At 40.2% G+C, this 17,784-nt stretch overlaps 2 protein-coding genes across 8 annotated transcripts; one reads left to right on the forward strand and one right to left on the reverse strand.

Annotated features, from left to right (window-relative positions):
• The first annotated feature begins 469 nt into the window (after positions 1 to 469).
• On the forward strand, positions 470 to 9,239 carry LOC135501721 (uncharacterized). 3 transcript variants are annotated; one of them, XM_064793971.1, is made up of 16 exons: positions 470 to 560; positions 1,163 to 1,694; positions 1,969 to 4,104; positions 4,428 to 4,592; positions 4,793 to 4,903; positions 5,170 to 5,254; positions 5,485 to 5,573; positions 5,883 to 6,020; positions 6,240 to 6,334; positions 6,550 to 6,612; positions 6,919 to 7,007; positions 7,322 to 7,403; positions 7,568 to 7,909; positions 8,121 to 8,255; positions 8,633 to 8,732; positions 8,968 to 9,239. In XM_064793971.1, exons 2-16 carry the CDS (start codon positions 1,182 to 1,184, stop codon positions 9,136 to 9,138), a joined length of 4,314 nt encoding a protein of 1,437 aa, XP_064650041.1. In that variant the 5' UTR covers positions 470 to 560; positions 1,163 to 1,181; the 3' UTR covers positions 9,139 to 9,239. The 3 variants fall into 3 exon arrangements, with proteins under 3 accessions (XP_064650041.1, XP_064650043.1, XP_064650042.1); XM_064793972.1 differs by having other exon boundaries at positions 503 to 527; XM_064793973.1 differs by lacking the exons at positions 7,322 to 7,403; positions 8,121 to 8,255; positions 8,633 to 8,732; positions 8,968 to 9,239 and having other exon boundaries at positions 7,568 to 7,778.
• Positions 9,240 to 9,658: 419 nt separating this feature from the next.
• Positions 9,659 to 12,653, reverse strand: LOC135501290 (DNA-directed RNA polymerase I subunit RPA12-like). Of its 5 annotated transcripts, none has more exons than XM_064793324.1 (6): positions 11,650 to 11,777; positions 11,237 to 11,354; positions 10,915 to 11,058; positions 10,532 to 10,632; positions 9,945 to 10,054; positions 9,659 to 9,744 (listed from the first exon to the last, which is right to left on the reverse strand). In XM_064793324.1, exons 3-6 carry the CDS (start codon positions 11,042 to 11,044, stop codon positions 9,720 to 9,722), a joined length of 366 nt encoding a protein of 121 aa, XP_064649394.1. In that variant the 5' UTR covers positions 11,045 to 11,058; positions 11,237 to 11,354; positions 11,650 to 11,777; the 3' UTR covers positions 9,659 to 9,719. The 5 variants fall into 5 exon arrangements, with proteins under 5 accessions (XP_064649394.1, XP_064649393.1, XP_064649396.1 ...); XM_064793323.1 differs by having other exon boundaries at positions 11,237 to 11,364; positions 11,665 to 11,772; XM_064793326.1 differs by lacking the exons at positions 11,237 to 11,354; positions 11,650 to 11,777 and adding an exon at positions 12,632 to 12,653.
• Positions 12,654 to 17,784: the final 5,131 nt, after the last annotated feature.

Raw genomic sequence — 17,784 nt, forward strand, 5'->3', positions numbered from 1 at the left:
AAATTTCACGAAACAAGTTCGGAAAAAGTATACTCCTTTAATTAAAGTTCACTAAAGTTAACTTTTAAAATAATTACATTAAAGAATAATCTATAGTTGTATGAATTTTTAAAGCCTCAGATCTCTTGGAAAACGAAGAGTAAATTATAGCGCATTAATTTGGTACTACTTTAATTTACGACTTCACATAAAGTGGTCTGAGCACTTGCAGATTGATCTAATTTGAAATTCTTACAACAGAGGGATCCCTTGTTGTATCTATAAATAGAATTTCACCAAATCTGCCTTTTTCACTCATTTTTATTCATGAAAATAAGTTTAAAACAGCATATATCTCTGGATATTTACAGACCATTCTCAATGAATGTGGCTTAATATTGAAAATTATGCAAAGATGAATTCCCAGTCACTGTGAGTCAGTATCCATATCTGAGGTGATTCACTAAACTTAGCCTAAGTTGCATGTACACTAATAATACACTCACTATAGTTATCTATCTACCACTACCAGACTGAGAATCTAAGATGTAATTGACAATATGAACAATAGAAAGTTTGTGGTATGTGCACAGTCTCATGAAGACGCTGAGTCAGTCAGTCTCTGACTCGCTCGCTCGCAGTCGACACTGACTGACTGTACTCTACTGTCACATCGGACTGTCAGTCACGGGCGCGGCAGAGGAGGACGACGCATCCCATGGCCAGGCATGATTGATGATAATGATGAGCGACCGGCTGGGCTGGGCAAACTCTTTTGGCAGAAAAATACGACACTTCGGAACTGCGGTTCCGGATATGACGATGGTACGGTTAACCGAGCCAGCAAATGATCGCAGTGTTTACTGTGATAGTGTGAAGGCGATAGGCCTCTGTGTTATAGGTCCGGTCTTTAGGCAAACTGTACCATCGTCATATCTTGGACCGAAGTGTTGTATGCCATTAGCCTCTGTGTGACCCTTTGTTCCAAGACTGAAACATTCAAGAGGTCGATTGGTATCTATACATGGATTTTGCAATGAAATTCAACAGTACCCACAAGCTCCCTGAGTCTGAGCAGCTACTTCAATTAAAATCAACACAAGGTGTGTGGAGATGGGTAGTCAATTCTTTCTAATAAAAATAATTAAGTGTCTTGAAACAATATTTCCCGCTTGTTTTTTAGTTGACACCTCATCGCCACAATGAGTGAAACAAAAGGGAAGAAGGGGTCCCTACCCCTTGGCTGGATTGTAAAACAATCCTCCACATACAAGGACCGGGTGTATTACTTCAACCAGATTACAGGTGTCTCGACTTGGGAGCTGCCAAAGCTGGATGAAACTAAAGATACCAAAATGAAGAAGACCAAAGAAAAAGATAAGGCTGATGGGAAAGGCGGTCTGAAAGAGCAAACAAAAAAGAACAAGACAGAAAAGGTTGATGTCCGAGAGAAGGGGGATTTTCTAGATCAGAAACATAAGATAAAATCTAAAGCAGTGGTAAAAGGAAAGATGGAGGACAAAGATAAAATTGAGCTCAAAGTTGATCCAAAACGCCAGATGGAATCGAAAGGAGAACAGGTTGCAGTCAAACGGAAATCAGAAAGAAATGACAAGACAGAATCTAAAGGAAAGGAGGTGGCCAAACGGAAAGTAGATCTGACAGCTACGACAGAAGAGGGAATGGTGAATGAGACAGGCTCTGACCTGGAAGAGGTTTGTACACATGGTATATGGAAAGAATGAAAGAAGTATAGAAAGAATGAAAGAAATCGAGAGAAAAATCAACTTGCCTTGGCTGGAACTACAGATCCCAGTGAAGGCAACTCGATTTTTCTGTACTTTTTCATTCTTCTCAGTACTAATCTGTTATCGCCTGGTCACTGTATTTCATTTTGCCTTAACAAGGTATTCCTGTTGCTTACCTGCAGTCAAAGCCAGTGACATCTTTGATTTTGAAAATTATTTACGTATGCTAATTTCCTTTAAGGGTGAAGTTGTCGACTCTGTAGAAGAACCTGGGACAAATTCAGCTGTGCAGCCAACAGCAACGGATTCCAAGCAACAGTCAGATGTCAATGAGTCAGGATCTAAGGTCAAGGAAGCAAAAGATTTGAGTGATTCAGATTCGCCAGCAGAATCTCCTTCTAAACGGTCGAGACATTCTCCTAGGAGGCATAAACATAAAAAGCATAGGTCAAAGAAATCGTCAAAAAATGACTTAAGTCCGCATAGGAGCGACAAAACGGGTAGTGATAGGGGTAGGAAAAGATGCAGTGATTCAGTTGATGAAGAGGATAGTTCAGAAATGAGGGTACCAGTGCGCAGTGCGAGAGAGTTAGGGTTGAAGCCTTTGAAGTTAGATAAGCCACTGAGGAGGCCTAGGACTTCTAGTGTTAGTGTTGTCGGGCCTGCTCTGGCACCGAAAAGGGCGCCTTGTTCTGTAGAAAGGGAAAAAGAGCATGAAACCTCGGCTGGAAAGTCAACAGATATTAATCCTGGAGGGTTAGGAGCGGAATGCCGAAAATCTTGTTCCAAGTTAAATTTGGTTGTGAGTGGAAATGAAGTTGGTACGAAAAATGGAATATCCGAAAAATCGAGTAGTGTTAGTATTAGTAGCAAGATTGAATCTGTCGCAAAATGTGAATCAGTTGATAAGTCATCCTTGCTGGAGAAATCCAGGGGTATAAGTTCAGGAGATGTCAGTAAAGCTATTGAAAGGTTGAATAAGGCTATTGAAAAAACTGTTAAGGAATCTCACAAGAGAAGTAGAGGTGGTGAGTCAGATGATTTGAAATCAATCTCAAAATGTTTGAAATCATCTCCAGAGACAGAAACTGCTGAAGTTGGGATGGAAAAGTTGACAAAAAATCAGCGTAAGAAGCGAGCAAAGGCTCGAGCGAAGACGGCAAAATTGGTGGAAAATCTTAAATTTGTTACAACGCAGATTCGAAAAGTGACTGATTCTCCGGAAGAGAAGCGAAAATTGGATGCGCTGCGTAAATCTCAGTCAACAGAGACTTCGGAAGTACCAAATGTCTCTATTCAGGATAGACCTGTTCTGAAAGCTGTGAGGAAATTGCACACATTTGGGCAGACTGTTACACCTGACCTGGTGCAAAAAGAGAGTGCTGTCAATACAGCGGGGCCACTGGGACCGATTCTTGACTCGATGAGACCTCGGTCATTGCTGGTCAATGCAATCAAACCTGCTGCAACTACAACTGCTGGGATTATTCTGCAAAATCGGTCGCTTGGGTCTAAGTTAGTTCCATCCCAATCTGCAATAGCTCCACCAGCAACAGTACAAAATGCAGCAGCACAGGATATGAAACTCAGTTTTAAGATGGCTCCGCAACCGCAGACGAAAATTCAGCCCATTGATTTCAATCTATTGAATGCTCAACATGCAAAGAAGAAAATTGTGCCAGTCAAAAAATCAGACAGGCTATTTGGAAGACAGAGCCCTGACTTGCCTTTGGACAGTAATAATGCATTGTTCAATGCTCAACAGTTAGCTGGTCCAAGTTATGTTGGCACTGGAGCAGATGAAATTTCAGGTAAAGAGGAGAATGATGCTAATTGGGATAGACAACATGAATTCAATTCCAATAACATGGCCTCTGGAAATCTGACCATGAGCATGGAACAGAAAGTTGTCCAAAGTGAAGCATTGAAAACTATTGAAAAGTCGGGTGGCCTTTTTGGAAAGGGGGCTACAAAAAATCTGTTTGGAAAGCAGGGGAATGAGGTTGCGAACCGAAATGCATCCCCTGTGTTAGACTTGGAGTCGCCTGATTTTATAAGCGAAACATTACCATTATCGAGCCCTGAGGCTATGCAGCAGGATGCCTTTTTCTCGCCGATACACCGTCCTGTTACGCCAGAATTGACAATGGAATTGGCCCAAACATGGCAAGGAATGGACACTGTGATGCAGCAAAATCCACCTTTCCACACTCCACACATAACGGGTTACACGAGAAGTGCTATGACCGAGCCTCTGCCTTTGAGAAGCGACATGAATGTATCACCATTTGAAGCAGCACTTGGCATGGGGAACCAGACATATCATGCAGATGTGATCGAGTCGATGGATACAGATCAAGGATCGTCTGTTAATACGGTAAGTTTGACCAGAATACTTGGAGCAATGTTTGCAGTCTTGTGGTTTAGACCCCATGCAGCGGTTCCTGGCTTTGGTAAGGAAAACTGCTTGGATGAGGAACACAACTGATCACAACAAGCTGTCAGTTTTCTCATCATGTTGGCATACATTCTGGACCACTTGTACTAGTATTGGTGAAAATATAGCAGGGAGTTCAATGAGGCAGTTCAAGGCTATAAGCAGAAGAAGAAGAGCTAAAGCCACACCTCCTTTATGGCAAAAGTCAAAAACTAGGATCTTTCAAAATTGGCTTCTTGATAAAACCTGCCTTCCTGTTACAGAAACTCTTCATCGTATTAGATACGAATGTCCTAATGCAACACACTGCCTACGTTGAAGATCTACGTGATCGAAGCTTCAGCAACCTCGGCAAGCCGGTGGTCATCATACCTTGGATTGTCATGCAGGAGTTGGATTCCTTGAAAGACAACAAAGGTCCTAATAGGGTGAGTGTTGTTTTGAATCAACCACTGCAAGAGCTTTGAGATGTCTTTCACTATTTAGGCTTGCTGACAGTATTGAGCAAACAGTTTAGTGTCGAGTATTCATTTGAAAGAGTTGTCTACAAAAGCTTGTTGAAAGATTCCACTTAAGAGTAGACTTCAACAGACATTATCTAATCCATCTCTGTTGTCACCATTTTCAGATTCTGCAAAGAAGCTACAGTGCCGAGACACAGGCCCGCCTGGCAGTGAAGTTCTTACACACTTGTTTCCAGAGCAAACATCCACGGATTGTAGGGCAGACCCCGCGGGAGGTAAGGATTCATCTCTCAGACAACTCTTAGTCATATAGAATATTTTGAAAGTTAGACATCAACCTATAAGGGAACGACATGTAAGTATTGACTGGCAGTCGGTCTGGAATTGCACCGGCTCTTGTGCTGCAGTGCTGTGCTCCAAGACAGTACATGTATGATATTGAAATTACCTGATTCAGTCGAATCTCCCTAAGCAGACACCTCTCTAATAAGGACATTCTTTCTATCAAGGACAATAGTACATGTGTTTTCCTCGTCTTCAGGCAGCGCTTCCTACCTCAGGAGACCTCACGATAGAATCCAATGATGACCAGGTGCTACAGTGTTGTTTACAGTGCAAAGAAAAATGTAAGTTGATAGATATTTCAAGTCTCTGATTGTTTCTCAGGCCTTTAGGGTATGTAAATAAGAATCGTAATTTTGTCAAGAAGAATTACAACAGATAGGCCCCATTTCCATCAAACATTGAAAACACTGTTAGAATATCAATTTCATGCTAGGTCAGACTATTCAGACATCATTTTGAAGTACCAGATAGGCATGATAGGTTGAATTTGTTGAAATGTTGTGTGTTTCAGATCCAGATTCCCTGGTGGTACTCTTTACGAATGACATGAATTTGTGCAGTAAAGCTATGATAATGGGGATACAGGCATTTACACACGAGGTTAGCATGGTTATTGAAACTTTACAATTAATCATTAGAATTGATTGGTTCCCTAGAAAGTTTGCCCCAGCAAAGTTTTGACTTTAAAGAAGAGAAGATCTGTGAAAACTACAGTAGTGACATTTGCAATGAAGGACTGGTGCAGACCCAAATGGGAAGGGGGGCAATCCTGGCCTGTGCCCCTGAATTTCAGCAAGATCGTTCAAATTGACCATGGAGTTATAAAACTTCTCAGAGTCATGAATCTGCCTTTAAAACCATTGAAGTGTTCTGAAATGGCCCTCCTGTAGCTCTTTAATTTCGTTACAGAATCTCCAAAATGGTATCAATAACTTCTGTGTAGTTCCTGCCGATGTCGATGATGATCAGCTTGATAACCTCCGAACCCATACACCACCAGTTTTGGTAGATCCAGTTCAGAAAAAGCAAGAAGATGCTAAAAAACTGGTAAGTTGGTGTAGATCTTTTGCATGACATAATGGCAGACTAGGTCAGAAAACATAACAGAGCCAGGTCACTTGTGATGTCTGGTGGAATTCCACCACACATCACAAGCGCTGTTGCGTTTCCTGACAGCGTCCGCCATTACATCAGGCAAGTCATCTATTATCAGAATCAGGAAATCTAACACATTTCCAATGCATCATCCCTTGGTTTACTTTCCAGGCTGATGATATCCTCTGTGATTTGAAGGAGATTCTCCATGAAGGGCTGTCAATCGTCCTCCGGTCTGAGCTACAGGCAGTTTATGATGACGTATGGTCAGTAGCATTTCTCATTACACTTACCTTTTTATGCTTCAGTGATCTTTTCTAGTAAATTTACGTTCTTGTTCCAGTCATTGTTGTTATGAGTTGGGAAATTGCAGAGGGCTTGCCATTGCTGTCCAATCTCCATTTACTCAGGTTGTACTGGCCTACACAGGCAAAAGTTTCCGTCTGAGTTTGAATACATTAGTGTGTGCTCTGTCTTCCAGGAAAGATATAGTCTTCAAGAAACCTCCCTGGACTCTGTGTGATATTCTCCAGTCTATCAAAAAGTAAGTGTAACATGGCATGAGAGTGTTGCTAGCTTTAGTTGTGGGCAAAAATTTTCTGGCTGTGAGACTGTCAGTAAGCTATTTAGGCTATTTTAAAACCAATTTGTCTTGTGAACACATCAGTCATTGAACTTTCAACACTTAATTCACCGGATGTATTGTTATAACCTGTGAATTGGTTTGTTTTGGCAATGGGTTCGAAGATTTCCAGCCAAACTCCTTTGAATTGGAATTATCTGATCTGTTGCTGAGCCCTAGTTGAATTGAAACGTCTTTTCCCTGATGAATTTTTGGCTTTACTTGCAGACATTGGATTGCTGTTTTTGGAGATCTATTTGGTCGAGATTTAGAATGCCACATTCAGGCCCTTGCCAAGCACTTCAAGTCTGGACAAGGTATGTTTAGATCAGTAGATGTGATTCTGGGGCTCTAGTTTGCCCAAATGTAATGGATTAAGTTCTTGATGTTTCTCAGAATACTATTGTTGGTATTGCCACTTCAGATATGGCGAGGTAAACTGGGGAAAAAGTATATTTTCTACTATCAGGAATGAGTAAAACTCCTCTGTTTGTGAAACGTTCTCCTGTGTGCAAGGTCTGTACACCTCAGCTCTTCACCCAAATTTCTCTGTATAGACTCCTCCAGGTAGTGCATTAGAAGAGTCCATTTGGGAAAGTGGGGGTGTATTGGTCAATCTTTCCATCTGCAGGTTTTGGTATTGGTATAAAGGAGGTGTGTGGTCTGATCTATAATGCATTAGCTTTATACGAGCTTGCCAGAAAATTTAAAAGGTAACAAATCACTTTGAATAGTTTATTTGTGCATTTGAACATTCCAACTAGATTCTATGTTGACTGGACATTTGGGCATTTTCATGTGCAATTTCTTCATGCTTTCTTGGTACTCATGATTTTGACCCTGACCTGAAATAATAATAATGACATCCCTTTTCCAGTCACAATGCCCCACAGACATTTGACAGATGCCTTCAAAATCTGCACACTCTCCGAAAAATCTGCCAGGGTGTTCTGAGAGAAAAATTACCTGTTGACGCAGGGCTGACTCGGCTGAAAGAAATGGTGCTTAATCCTACAACAGTGACTTCCAGTGTTCAGGCTGCTACCTCACAAGACTCTGTATCTGCTTTAACTTCCACAATGAGGCCGTCTACGTCTGATATCACGATGCTTCCCAGTGGGGGGCGCTCACCAGCCGTCGGGTTCAACCTAAGGCAGAAAGATGTTGAAGCCGTCCAGAGTAAATTTCAACAGCTTTGGGAGAATATTAATCACTTTTGGTGAGGATTTACGGATTTTGAGATATTTCAGAAAAGGTTTTTCTTACTAGTTAAATATAATCATGTCACAAGTGTTTATCATGAGGTCATGACAATAAGTCTTGATATTTTACATTTTAGTGTCGAACTTTTGCACCAGATGTCACTATTAGTCCCTTAACAGATACATTTACAGTCAGTTCAGATTTGATGGGTCTTTCTGCTTTTCTAGTGATCTCCTGATGCAAGTCTTCCAAGTCCCAAATGGTGGTCCTCTACCCCCTGATCTGCCCAGTCGTGACCAGGCGGTTGAATTCTTTGCCAGACTACTGCCGTGCATTGAGCAGCTACGGACAAGCTACCGAAAGTAAGAATCTTTCTAATCAACTGCTCTCAGCCTTGAGTCTGTTGGGGAATTATGTCCTTTTTCCAGGGGGATTCTTTACTATGACCAGACCAGGGAGGTATTGAAGTTGTCTGGCTTAGCCTAGTTTATTTGGGCAGTCTAGTCTAGCCTTGTCTACATGTAGTCCGTGGTGTCGTCTGTTGTCTTTGGTGTCAGATTTGGATTCTCAGCTCAGCTAGAACCATATATACAAGGGGGGATTTCCCTTAAACTCTATTCAGCAAGTAAGCTCAAAATCAGAAGGGTCATTAAGGTTTTTAGCTCACAACCTCCAGTGGTACTCTACCCCCTCCCCATCAATTTTGTGACATTTGTTTGACGAGTTCTCTTGTTTCCAGTATGCTAATGTCCTCGCCCGAGCAGCTTGAAGCGCATCCCCAGGTCTTCCTCAAACTCTGTGAAAACGTCAACTCATTCTTTGTCAAATTAGATGTACAGGTAGGTGCATGAACGTCCTTATCTGGCATGTAACCATGGTGACAGTATCTATAAGGTCCATCCTGACACCAAGATCCAAGTGAGGAAGAATGAGGGTGTTGTTAACTTGAAAAAGGTCGATATGTGGCATATCTCGTTTGGCAATGGACTCACTAAAAGTAAACTCTACATGTACTTATATGGACCTGGGTACCTTAAAAAGCCATTCTAATGGTAATTTGTTCTGTTCTTGCAGATCACATCACCCCCACTTGAACCCAGCCAGCTCGAGTATTTTTACTCCGATAATGAAAAACGTGAGGTGCTCAAATGTGGCTATTCTCAATTGGAGGAAATGATTAACAGGCTGGAATTCTGTGATACGCAACTCATACCTGAGGAAAGACTGATTATACACAGTAGCTAAACAAGATCAGGCGAGCTTAATTGCCCAACGATGGCGATATCTTGTCCATCAGTATGTTTGTATAGCCAATCTATACAGGAGGATTTCTTTCAAAGTTCTATTTCTACATTTATTATTTTGTTATTGACATAACAATAAAAGAATTCATTACTTAGAGTTGTTTTCTTTGTTGTTCTGTCTTTTTAAGAAACCATCTTATCAGCAAATGATCTCCCGGTATATCAATGAGTCTTTCATCAGTGTGATGATGTACCTCCCAATTGACGTCATCCATACAGAGGAAACGATACATTTTGAAATGGTACTGAAGGCTCCTCCATCCTTAGTGTAGTTTAGTCATAACCTGACAATAGAACGGACAGTCCGAGTAGTGTGGGTAGAGAAAAGAGGCCACCACCTTTTGTCTCAAGACGGGCCACTGCAGACTTGACATATGGCCCTAGAGACTAAGTTACAACTTGACAATACCGTGGACAGTTGTGTATCAATCTTATATTGATCTGACAAAACAAGAACAGAATCTTTTTCAAGTTTTATTGTTTAACAACTTAATATGTACAGTAAAATATGATTCGATGCTGCTAAGAAAATTCGGATTCTTGGAACCTGCAAAGAACAACAACAAGGTATCAAGTGATGAAAGAATACAAAAAATTCTAGGCGGCCTCCATAGGCCTCAACCAACCCAACCTACGACCTTTTCAAACACAAGAAGCATTCAATCAAATACTATAGGTTGTTAAAGTGTAATATTAATATGAGTACTATGTTGTCTTTATTGAAAAGAAGGAGCAAAACCTACTCACCCGCAGCGTGGACATGTGAAGAATACTGTCTGGCCTTCATCAGCTCCTCTCGTCTGCCTGGTGGAGAATGTCATTCCCTCATTACCACACTTGGAACACTGCCGGTCAACCTGAGGATGGAGAATTAGTCACTATCTTTTTCTGGTATAAAACTTAAGTTATTTGCTGTTATCTGTTCCGACTAAAGTCTTCAAATGGAAATCCGATCAATTTTGGAGTTGACCTGGAAAAATTCTAAATCAATATTGACAGCCAACTGCACACGTGCACACTGTGAAGGTCAATACCATTAGCATGGCCAGGAGCAGGCCTCGTGATAGGCAGGTCTAGACCTTAGAATCAATAACTCATGTGTCCATTGCTCAGTGGAGAATTAGTCAATGAAAATCAAAGTATTCAACCCAGATATGTTGAGTCTGTTCTTGAATTGACGCAAGTTGATCAAACTATCATGTTTTTAAACAAACTTATCCTTACTTTTATACACTCACATTTTCAACTGTGCTAAAAGAATAATACCAGAATGTTGTATCATGTGTATGTTGCATACAACAAGGCATGTTTCTTATGAACGCAATTGTACTTACCAGAGGCCCTTTACTTGCTTCCTCATCATCGAGTGCTGAAGATGTTTGAGTTTTTCGCTTATTGAACACAACTTTGGAGTGGATCTCTACACCATCATATTCTGTGAGCAAATATAAGAAATCTGTGAAATACCAAATGTTCTGACTATCATTTGAGAGGCAACCTATTTCTATGGTAATATCTCTACAAGTGCTTTGTGAGTGTTGTCTAAGGATGTTGTCCTGTCATAGAGCACATGAGACAATGTGGCAAAACTTTTTGTGAGCTAACCTTGAACATAGGCTTGAGATTCGTCAAGGCTTTCTTAAAACCCAGCTGGATCTAAACCAAGCAGCAAGCAGCAAACATGAGTCACCATCACCTTACTCATATGTCATCTTACCTATAACATCAAGTTGAAATTTACAATTGCTACAGGTGACAACATCGGCCAATCCCGGGTTTGGCATGATTGTTCCACACTCCGGACAAAAGGTGATATCACCATCAAATACAACCTTCTTTGTCGTCATATTTCTGATCAAATCTGAAAGATATTTTAATTTAACTAAATCTAAGGATCAGAGAGTGTCAGAGTCAGTGGAATATCTCGCAGTATGTCTCAAACATCGTTATACTATTGAAATAAATGTACACAGTGGCTATGATGTTATAACAACTAAATTGTATAATGTACAATACTTTTTAAAACATGGAGAAATTACATGGAGGGTCTTTGTAGACTTTTGTCTTAGCTTTGTAGTAGTAGGGGTCTTTGTTCTGCGGTTTGGGTCTTCATAATGGTCTTGGGTATGTGGTCTTGCTGAGGTAACAGCCAACCCTCTGCAAACGCCTAAATCAATCATTAAAATGAATACCAGAGATGGTACTTTGGCTCTTTATTGACCAACTGAAACATTTTGTAACACTTACACTTCACCAATCAGTAAAAAAGGAGATATCTTTTTCAAAACCAAACTTGCTCAAAAGAGCACATGGCAATGTTTACATGTGTTGTAAAAACAAGGAATTTACTTCCGGGTTTAAGACGAAACGGAATAAAAATCAAGTCTCTATATAAAAAAGAATAAAACGAATCAAAAGACACCAGAATCGAAAGTTTATGAACTAATATCACCAAAATAGTCTGAACCTGAACTTATTCCGATAAAAAAAGTTTTAGTCGGAAAACTGTATTCTGATTTTCTATGCCTCCCAGTATTTGCAATCTCCAAGCGTGGTCAATTGTGACCATTGTTGCCAAGCCTGTTTCACTCGACCTACTGACTATGTGAGAATTTCAGCGGGTGCATGTAAAATTCGACAGATGGACCGACGGACCGACGGCCGGGAGATTGCCTTTCATAATCACTCCCGTTTCACGTGCACAGCTCATGGCATCTTTATAGTTCAAGGCCAATTCATTCATTTCATATTTAAGCCGGTTTCTCTGCCAACGTTACAGATTTTCGCAAGCATATTACTGGTGTTAATATCGTTCCGATTTTTGAAGTAAATAAAGAAGAAATGGCACCCTTGGCGGTTCAGAGACTGGCGGAGGAAGTGAGTAGAGATCAGGTAACATGATCTATGTTGAAACAAAGTATCCTCTTAGTGTATTATGCAGTGCATGTGTTTGTTGTTTTGTCTTGATGTACTCAGTACTGTTCATGCTGTTACTGTAGTGTTTGTTTTAATCAAGCCGGATCCATCCAATGGCCAAATAATGGGATGGGGGCGCGGCCTATAATGTCTGTAATGGCACATGTACATGTACATCCCATATGTGGCTGGGGCTGGGGCTGGGGCTGGGGGGCATGCGGGCAACCCATGCCAGCAATCGAAAGGCCGATTTAAATCGCTGGTTCGCTGGCAGCCCAGAAGTTGCTTGTCAATTTGGTTTCTAGTAGGCCCCCTATTGCCACAAGTGACGTCCTGCCCAAGTCCCTATCGACTCAACCTGAGCTCCCTGAACTGAAGTTGCTGCACGTGGCCGTCTTATTATTTGTTCAATATTAAGTCATACTAAATCTTAAAAACACTCTCTTTCAGGACATAAATGGAGAAGGTTCAGCAGCTGTGCGAGCAAGTGTTGCATTCTTTATGAGTAAGTAGCTTACCAAAGGACTGGTTTGTGGCCTTGGGTAATTCACTCAGCTATCCTAGGGATTCTTTGTTGCCTATTCTTCAATAATGTATCAGAATTCTCACTGGTAGTCGCATTGAAAGAAGTATAGAATGATCATTAGGCCAAATAATAAATGTTGGAATCAAAACTTTACAATGCAGTTTGCCAGTTTACCAGAATAGTCAAAACAGGTCATTCATGAAATTTCCTGGTTGAACTCCATGCATCATTCTTTTCTAGGGTATGAGAAGACATGAACATGTTTTACACCAAGTTGGTGTCGAAATCATAATGAAGTTGGTCACCCAAAAAGTCGTCATATTTTCATTGAAATATAAAGTAATATTCAAGCTATGGAACTTTGGAAGAGTTACATTCGTTGCACAACTTATTGTCTGGTCCGATGATTATAATATGAGTCAGTTGAATTGATTAGATGACTTTATAACGCTGATTATTGCGAAGGCCTACATGGATTGCTGCCAAGGCAAGTCGATCGTTGGAAATATTTGGAATATTCCAATGACTGTTGTATATCATTATCAGAGCAAAAACATCCTGGTGAAATTTGGAATCGGATGTTCTTTCTCTACTATTTTCTGAGAAATCTCATTGGCCTATTTGATACTAATTGGCCTTATCAATCAGGAAGGAACAAGGATGAAGGGGTATGGAAAAGAAAAGAAAAAAAAGTTTTGATATTGGGCCTACTGTACAGCCAACTGTGTTTGTCCATTGTTATGGTTGTAACCTATAGGAATGTCTTAACAACATTAACTTGATACTTTTTAAATAGAAATGTAAGGTTGGTATAATTGTGTATGGGTGGATATTAATGAATCATGAAAAAAAGCACTTATCAATGTGAAAATAGTCATAACTGGATGGATCAATATTCATGTGCTTGATGCGTGATATTCTCATAATTTCATTCCCCCCTTACAACCAATAATGAGTCAGGCCCAACATGAAAATGTAATAAAAGCTCTAGTCTAAAAATGGCCTGGTGGGGTAACCAGCAACAGCTGTCGTGTTTACTATATTACTTACTGAACATGCTCTGTTCACGTGCACAAAGAAGCCTAGATTTTTCTCACGTCTCCCGGTCAGGTCATGTTATACTTATAAGTACTTGGCGGCTGGCACTTGGCCAATAACCTATTTATACAACCAGGAATGTCTGGGTGTCGGAAAATAGAACTCATAATTTCTGGTGTGATTATCTGTGGCTGGGCTCAATCAATCATATTATCATTGCCTCTGTATTATTGTTGCATCCATCGCTCCAATCAGATTTTCTTCCAGATGACGTACAACCTCATTCGATGCAGCTTGCGACCTGACGTGAGGAACGCTGATCTCTTGGGTCCAAATATGCATAAATCGGGCTGTGACAAGAGGAACCTCTCGTTACAGTTGCCATGGTTACCAAATCATCTTGATTCGTTATGTTTGGTACTTATCTTGTTCATGTATTTTTGTATCATCATGAGTTTTTGTGCTGTATAACTTATAAATGTAGTTCTTTTATTCCCACACCTTCTGGTATTCTAATTTTCTGACGAAAAAAACTTACTTGAAAAATGTCTTTCAACATGATATCTAAGCCATATTGTCTCATAAGAACTTTTCTGCATCAAATTTTATTGGCTCTCATATACATTGCAAATTCAGTTCCTTTGGTATTTCGCTGAAAAGATTCAGTGGTAGATTTTAATAGGCCATGCCATTGGCTTGATCTGCCTGAGCTCTAGTTATTTCTGGTGTAAAAATTTAGACAATTACAGTGTAATATGAATCCGGCTATTTTTTTCTACTGAGCTGTACCACTGCATTAACATCTGAATATATCTTGGACTGTCCTCACTGCCTCTTCTGAATCCACATCTCCTTCCTCAGTCATCCCCTAGTTCATCATAGATAACTCAGAATGTCATGAATCCGCCCCTTCCCTAAGAACACTCCAAACTAACCATGTGCATTCCCTTTCAGCGATGACTGGTAGTTTTGCCGCTCAAACCGCTCTTCTCAACAAGCTGCCAAACAAGTTGAAGGGAACGACAATCCCATTTGGTGAGTTTCTCTAAATACGAGGTTCTGCTGTAGAACCACTCTATAGAGGATTACTGAGTTCAAATTGAAGAAGAATACAAAGTCTAGGTTGTCAGACATTCTACCCGTAGTTTCTTTGTTCAATTTAAGAATAGTTTCATGGTAGACATTAACTTAATTTGTTTTATCTGTTTCATTCCAGCATTTGCCGTTGCAGTTGCGTGTTCCTGTTATAAGCAGCTTTCTCCGTCCAAGGTGAGAAAGATGGCAGAATAAAGACGGAACAAATTTGTTGGAACCATTGAATCAAATTATTGTAAGTATGCTAATTTTTGAAAAAGTCATTTCTGGAAATTCTTGATGTTTCTTTTGAGGAGTGCAAAGTGTGTTACTCTTTGAAATAGAAATCAGTTAAGCTAAATCCAATATTATCCTAGGATGTTTTAAGTATTTAGTATTGGGTAGTGGAAACTTTTTATTGGATGATGATGTAATGGCCAACCCAAGTTGGACTGCTTATAAAATGATCAAGGTTAACATTGCATCATGTTTCAAGAGAGGTTTGGTAATGTGTCGTATGCCAATGGACTTTAGAATGATTAAACCAGATGTGTAGGCATGGGCCTTATCTAGGTGAATAGGTGATGTCCTTGGCATGTTTGAAATAATTTCAAACTAAGTCTTTGGCAACGTTTATATAGATGTCGTTGTCACATTTGAGGAATCTATGGGAAACCATGCAGTCATGGAGTCTTGTTGCTATATAAATCTTTATAATTCATGATCTATGTCAACTTTCCCAGTGAATACAACTGGAATACATCCAGTTGTTGACCTTATTTCAAATTTGAAACATGTATAGCATAAGCATTGAATCTAATGTTGAAATGAAATTCTCATTGCAGGTGTTACAATGACCAAGACATGCAGAAACCATGAGGTTGATCTGAGATTAAACATCTTTCTGTGTCCACAATCTGACAGTCGTCGGACTTTTGTGGCACTGAGAATCTAATGGTGCTTTGTTCGTTTGGCTGGGTGCTGCAACACTTCTCAATCAAATGACAAGAACTCTGCGAGTTTTTTCCGGGGACTTTTGTAAGGATATTGTAATCAGGCGAAGATGATTTCTTCAAAGCTACACCTACATCATAAGTTGATAAGAAACATTTCAAACTAATCCAGGAACTCTGCAAAAATGTGCTTACATGTAGTTTGTTTTTCTGGAGAAGTAACGTTGGCAGATTTTGCTCACATCTTTTAATTTGCCAAAGTCATGAGATAGGCCCATCTTTTATATCATTATAAATTATTATAAATAGACGAAAGTAAGAAGAGGTGTGGTAGTCTTTGTACTTGCGGCAAGTTTACAATAGTTTTTGTACTTAAAGCCATTTAAAATGCCATTGTACTGCTGTAAGTGAGGAGCCTACACACTTCAGTTGTGAGTCTCGAGGTAAATACTGTTGATTATTTCACCATGTGCTGTTACTAAAAACTCATTATAGCCCGGACGTGGTCAGAGCCCTTCGTGTTAAAAAACAACTTCACATGCACATGAATGGTGAAATACGATTTGTTATGAGGTAGGCTTTGAATTCTACAAATATGACCAAATTTCTTTGCCATTGTCTCATATTGACATCATCTGGTCTTTGACATGCCAGTATCTTCTGGCGTTATGCGTCTGACTGTACTTCAGGATGAGGAAGGAGGAGTTTTTAGGATTGACGTACACCGCTGGTAAGTCTGCACAGGTGTTTGTTCTGTTAGCAGACTCATTTAGATAGAAAACTGTCTCAAAATCATTTGCCAGTGTACTGCCTTCGAAAATAAGTCATCAAACAATCGGACATTTAAGTATTAAGAGCATAAGTTAGCTTCTCTGGCTGTTAGTAGTATTACTCTGTTGCATTTATTTTGCTTGGAATTTGTGCTAGAGTTATGTGTCTTACGAGCCAAAAATGTACTCCCAAAATGAAGTCTGAAAATGTATAATCTTGAAGTATATGTATACATTTTGCTACCATAAGTAAGATTTTGTTTTGGTTTGTGCCTAGTGAGGTCTCTTTAAGTGCCATGAATATGCACAGTATCTGACACTTGTATAATGTAAATTCTTGTATATATGTAAATTCTGTTAATGAGTTGGGCTGAATGTAGGTGTAGATATATTAGAATGCTTTGGAGTTGCTGCATAACATTTGGGCACAAAAATCCACAGTGAAATTAATGGTCTTGGAGACAAAACTATTTTAAATTCCAAATTTATTTGCCAGCTTCTTTATAGAGAATTGAAATTGCTAGACCTAAGAATTTTAAAATATTTAATTGAAAGAAGATGAATGCGGTGCTTGTATTCTCAGAGCCGATTTTGTGCAAAAATTGTCTCAAGATTTTGTCTCTTAAGTTGCCAAGACTTAATGTTTCTTTGTGGATGTATTGTACTGAATGTATTGCTTTTACTTTAATGGTATTTTGATATCTTCATTGTTACGAAAAATAAAATTGTGAATAATTGTACACTCGTCTTTTCTGATTCATGTCTCTACTCTCTCAGCTTGTTGAAAATACAACAGAGCTATCTCACTCCTCTGATTCGCAATACGATGGAACGGCCAGGCCCGATTAAGCCTGGTTGGGGCTGTCTGGACTCCCTCAGTCGGTCGGCATGCAACAGGTTGGAGCTGCCAGGTCAGATTTGGTCTGGCTGTGACTGTCTCAAAGCTCCCATCCTCGATTAGGAAGATGGAACAGCCAGGCCCAATTCAGTCTGGTTGTGGCTGTCTCAACTCCCTCAATCGGTCGGCATGCAACAGGCTGCAGCTGCCAGGTCAGATTTGGTCTGGCTGTGACTGTCACAAAGCTGCCCTCTATCAGGAAGATGGAACACCCAGGACCGATTTGGCCTGGTTGTGGCTGTCTCGACTCCCTCAGTCAGTCGGCATGCAACAGGTTGGAGCTGCCAGGTCAGATTTGGTCTGGCTGTGACTGTCTCAAAGCTCCCATCCTCGATTAGGAAGATGGAACAGCCAGGACCAATTCAGCCTGGTTGTGGCTGTCTCAACTCCCTCAATCGGTCGGCATGCAACA

This window comes from Lineus longissimus, chromosome 17 (assembly GCF_910592395.1).
Source record: "Lineus longissimus chromosome 17, tnLinLong1.2, whole genome shotgun sequence".
NCBI lineage: Eukaryota > Metazoa > Nemertea > Pilidiophora > Heteronemertea > Lineidae > Lineus > Lineus longissimus.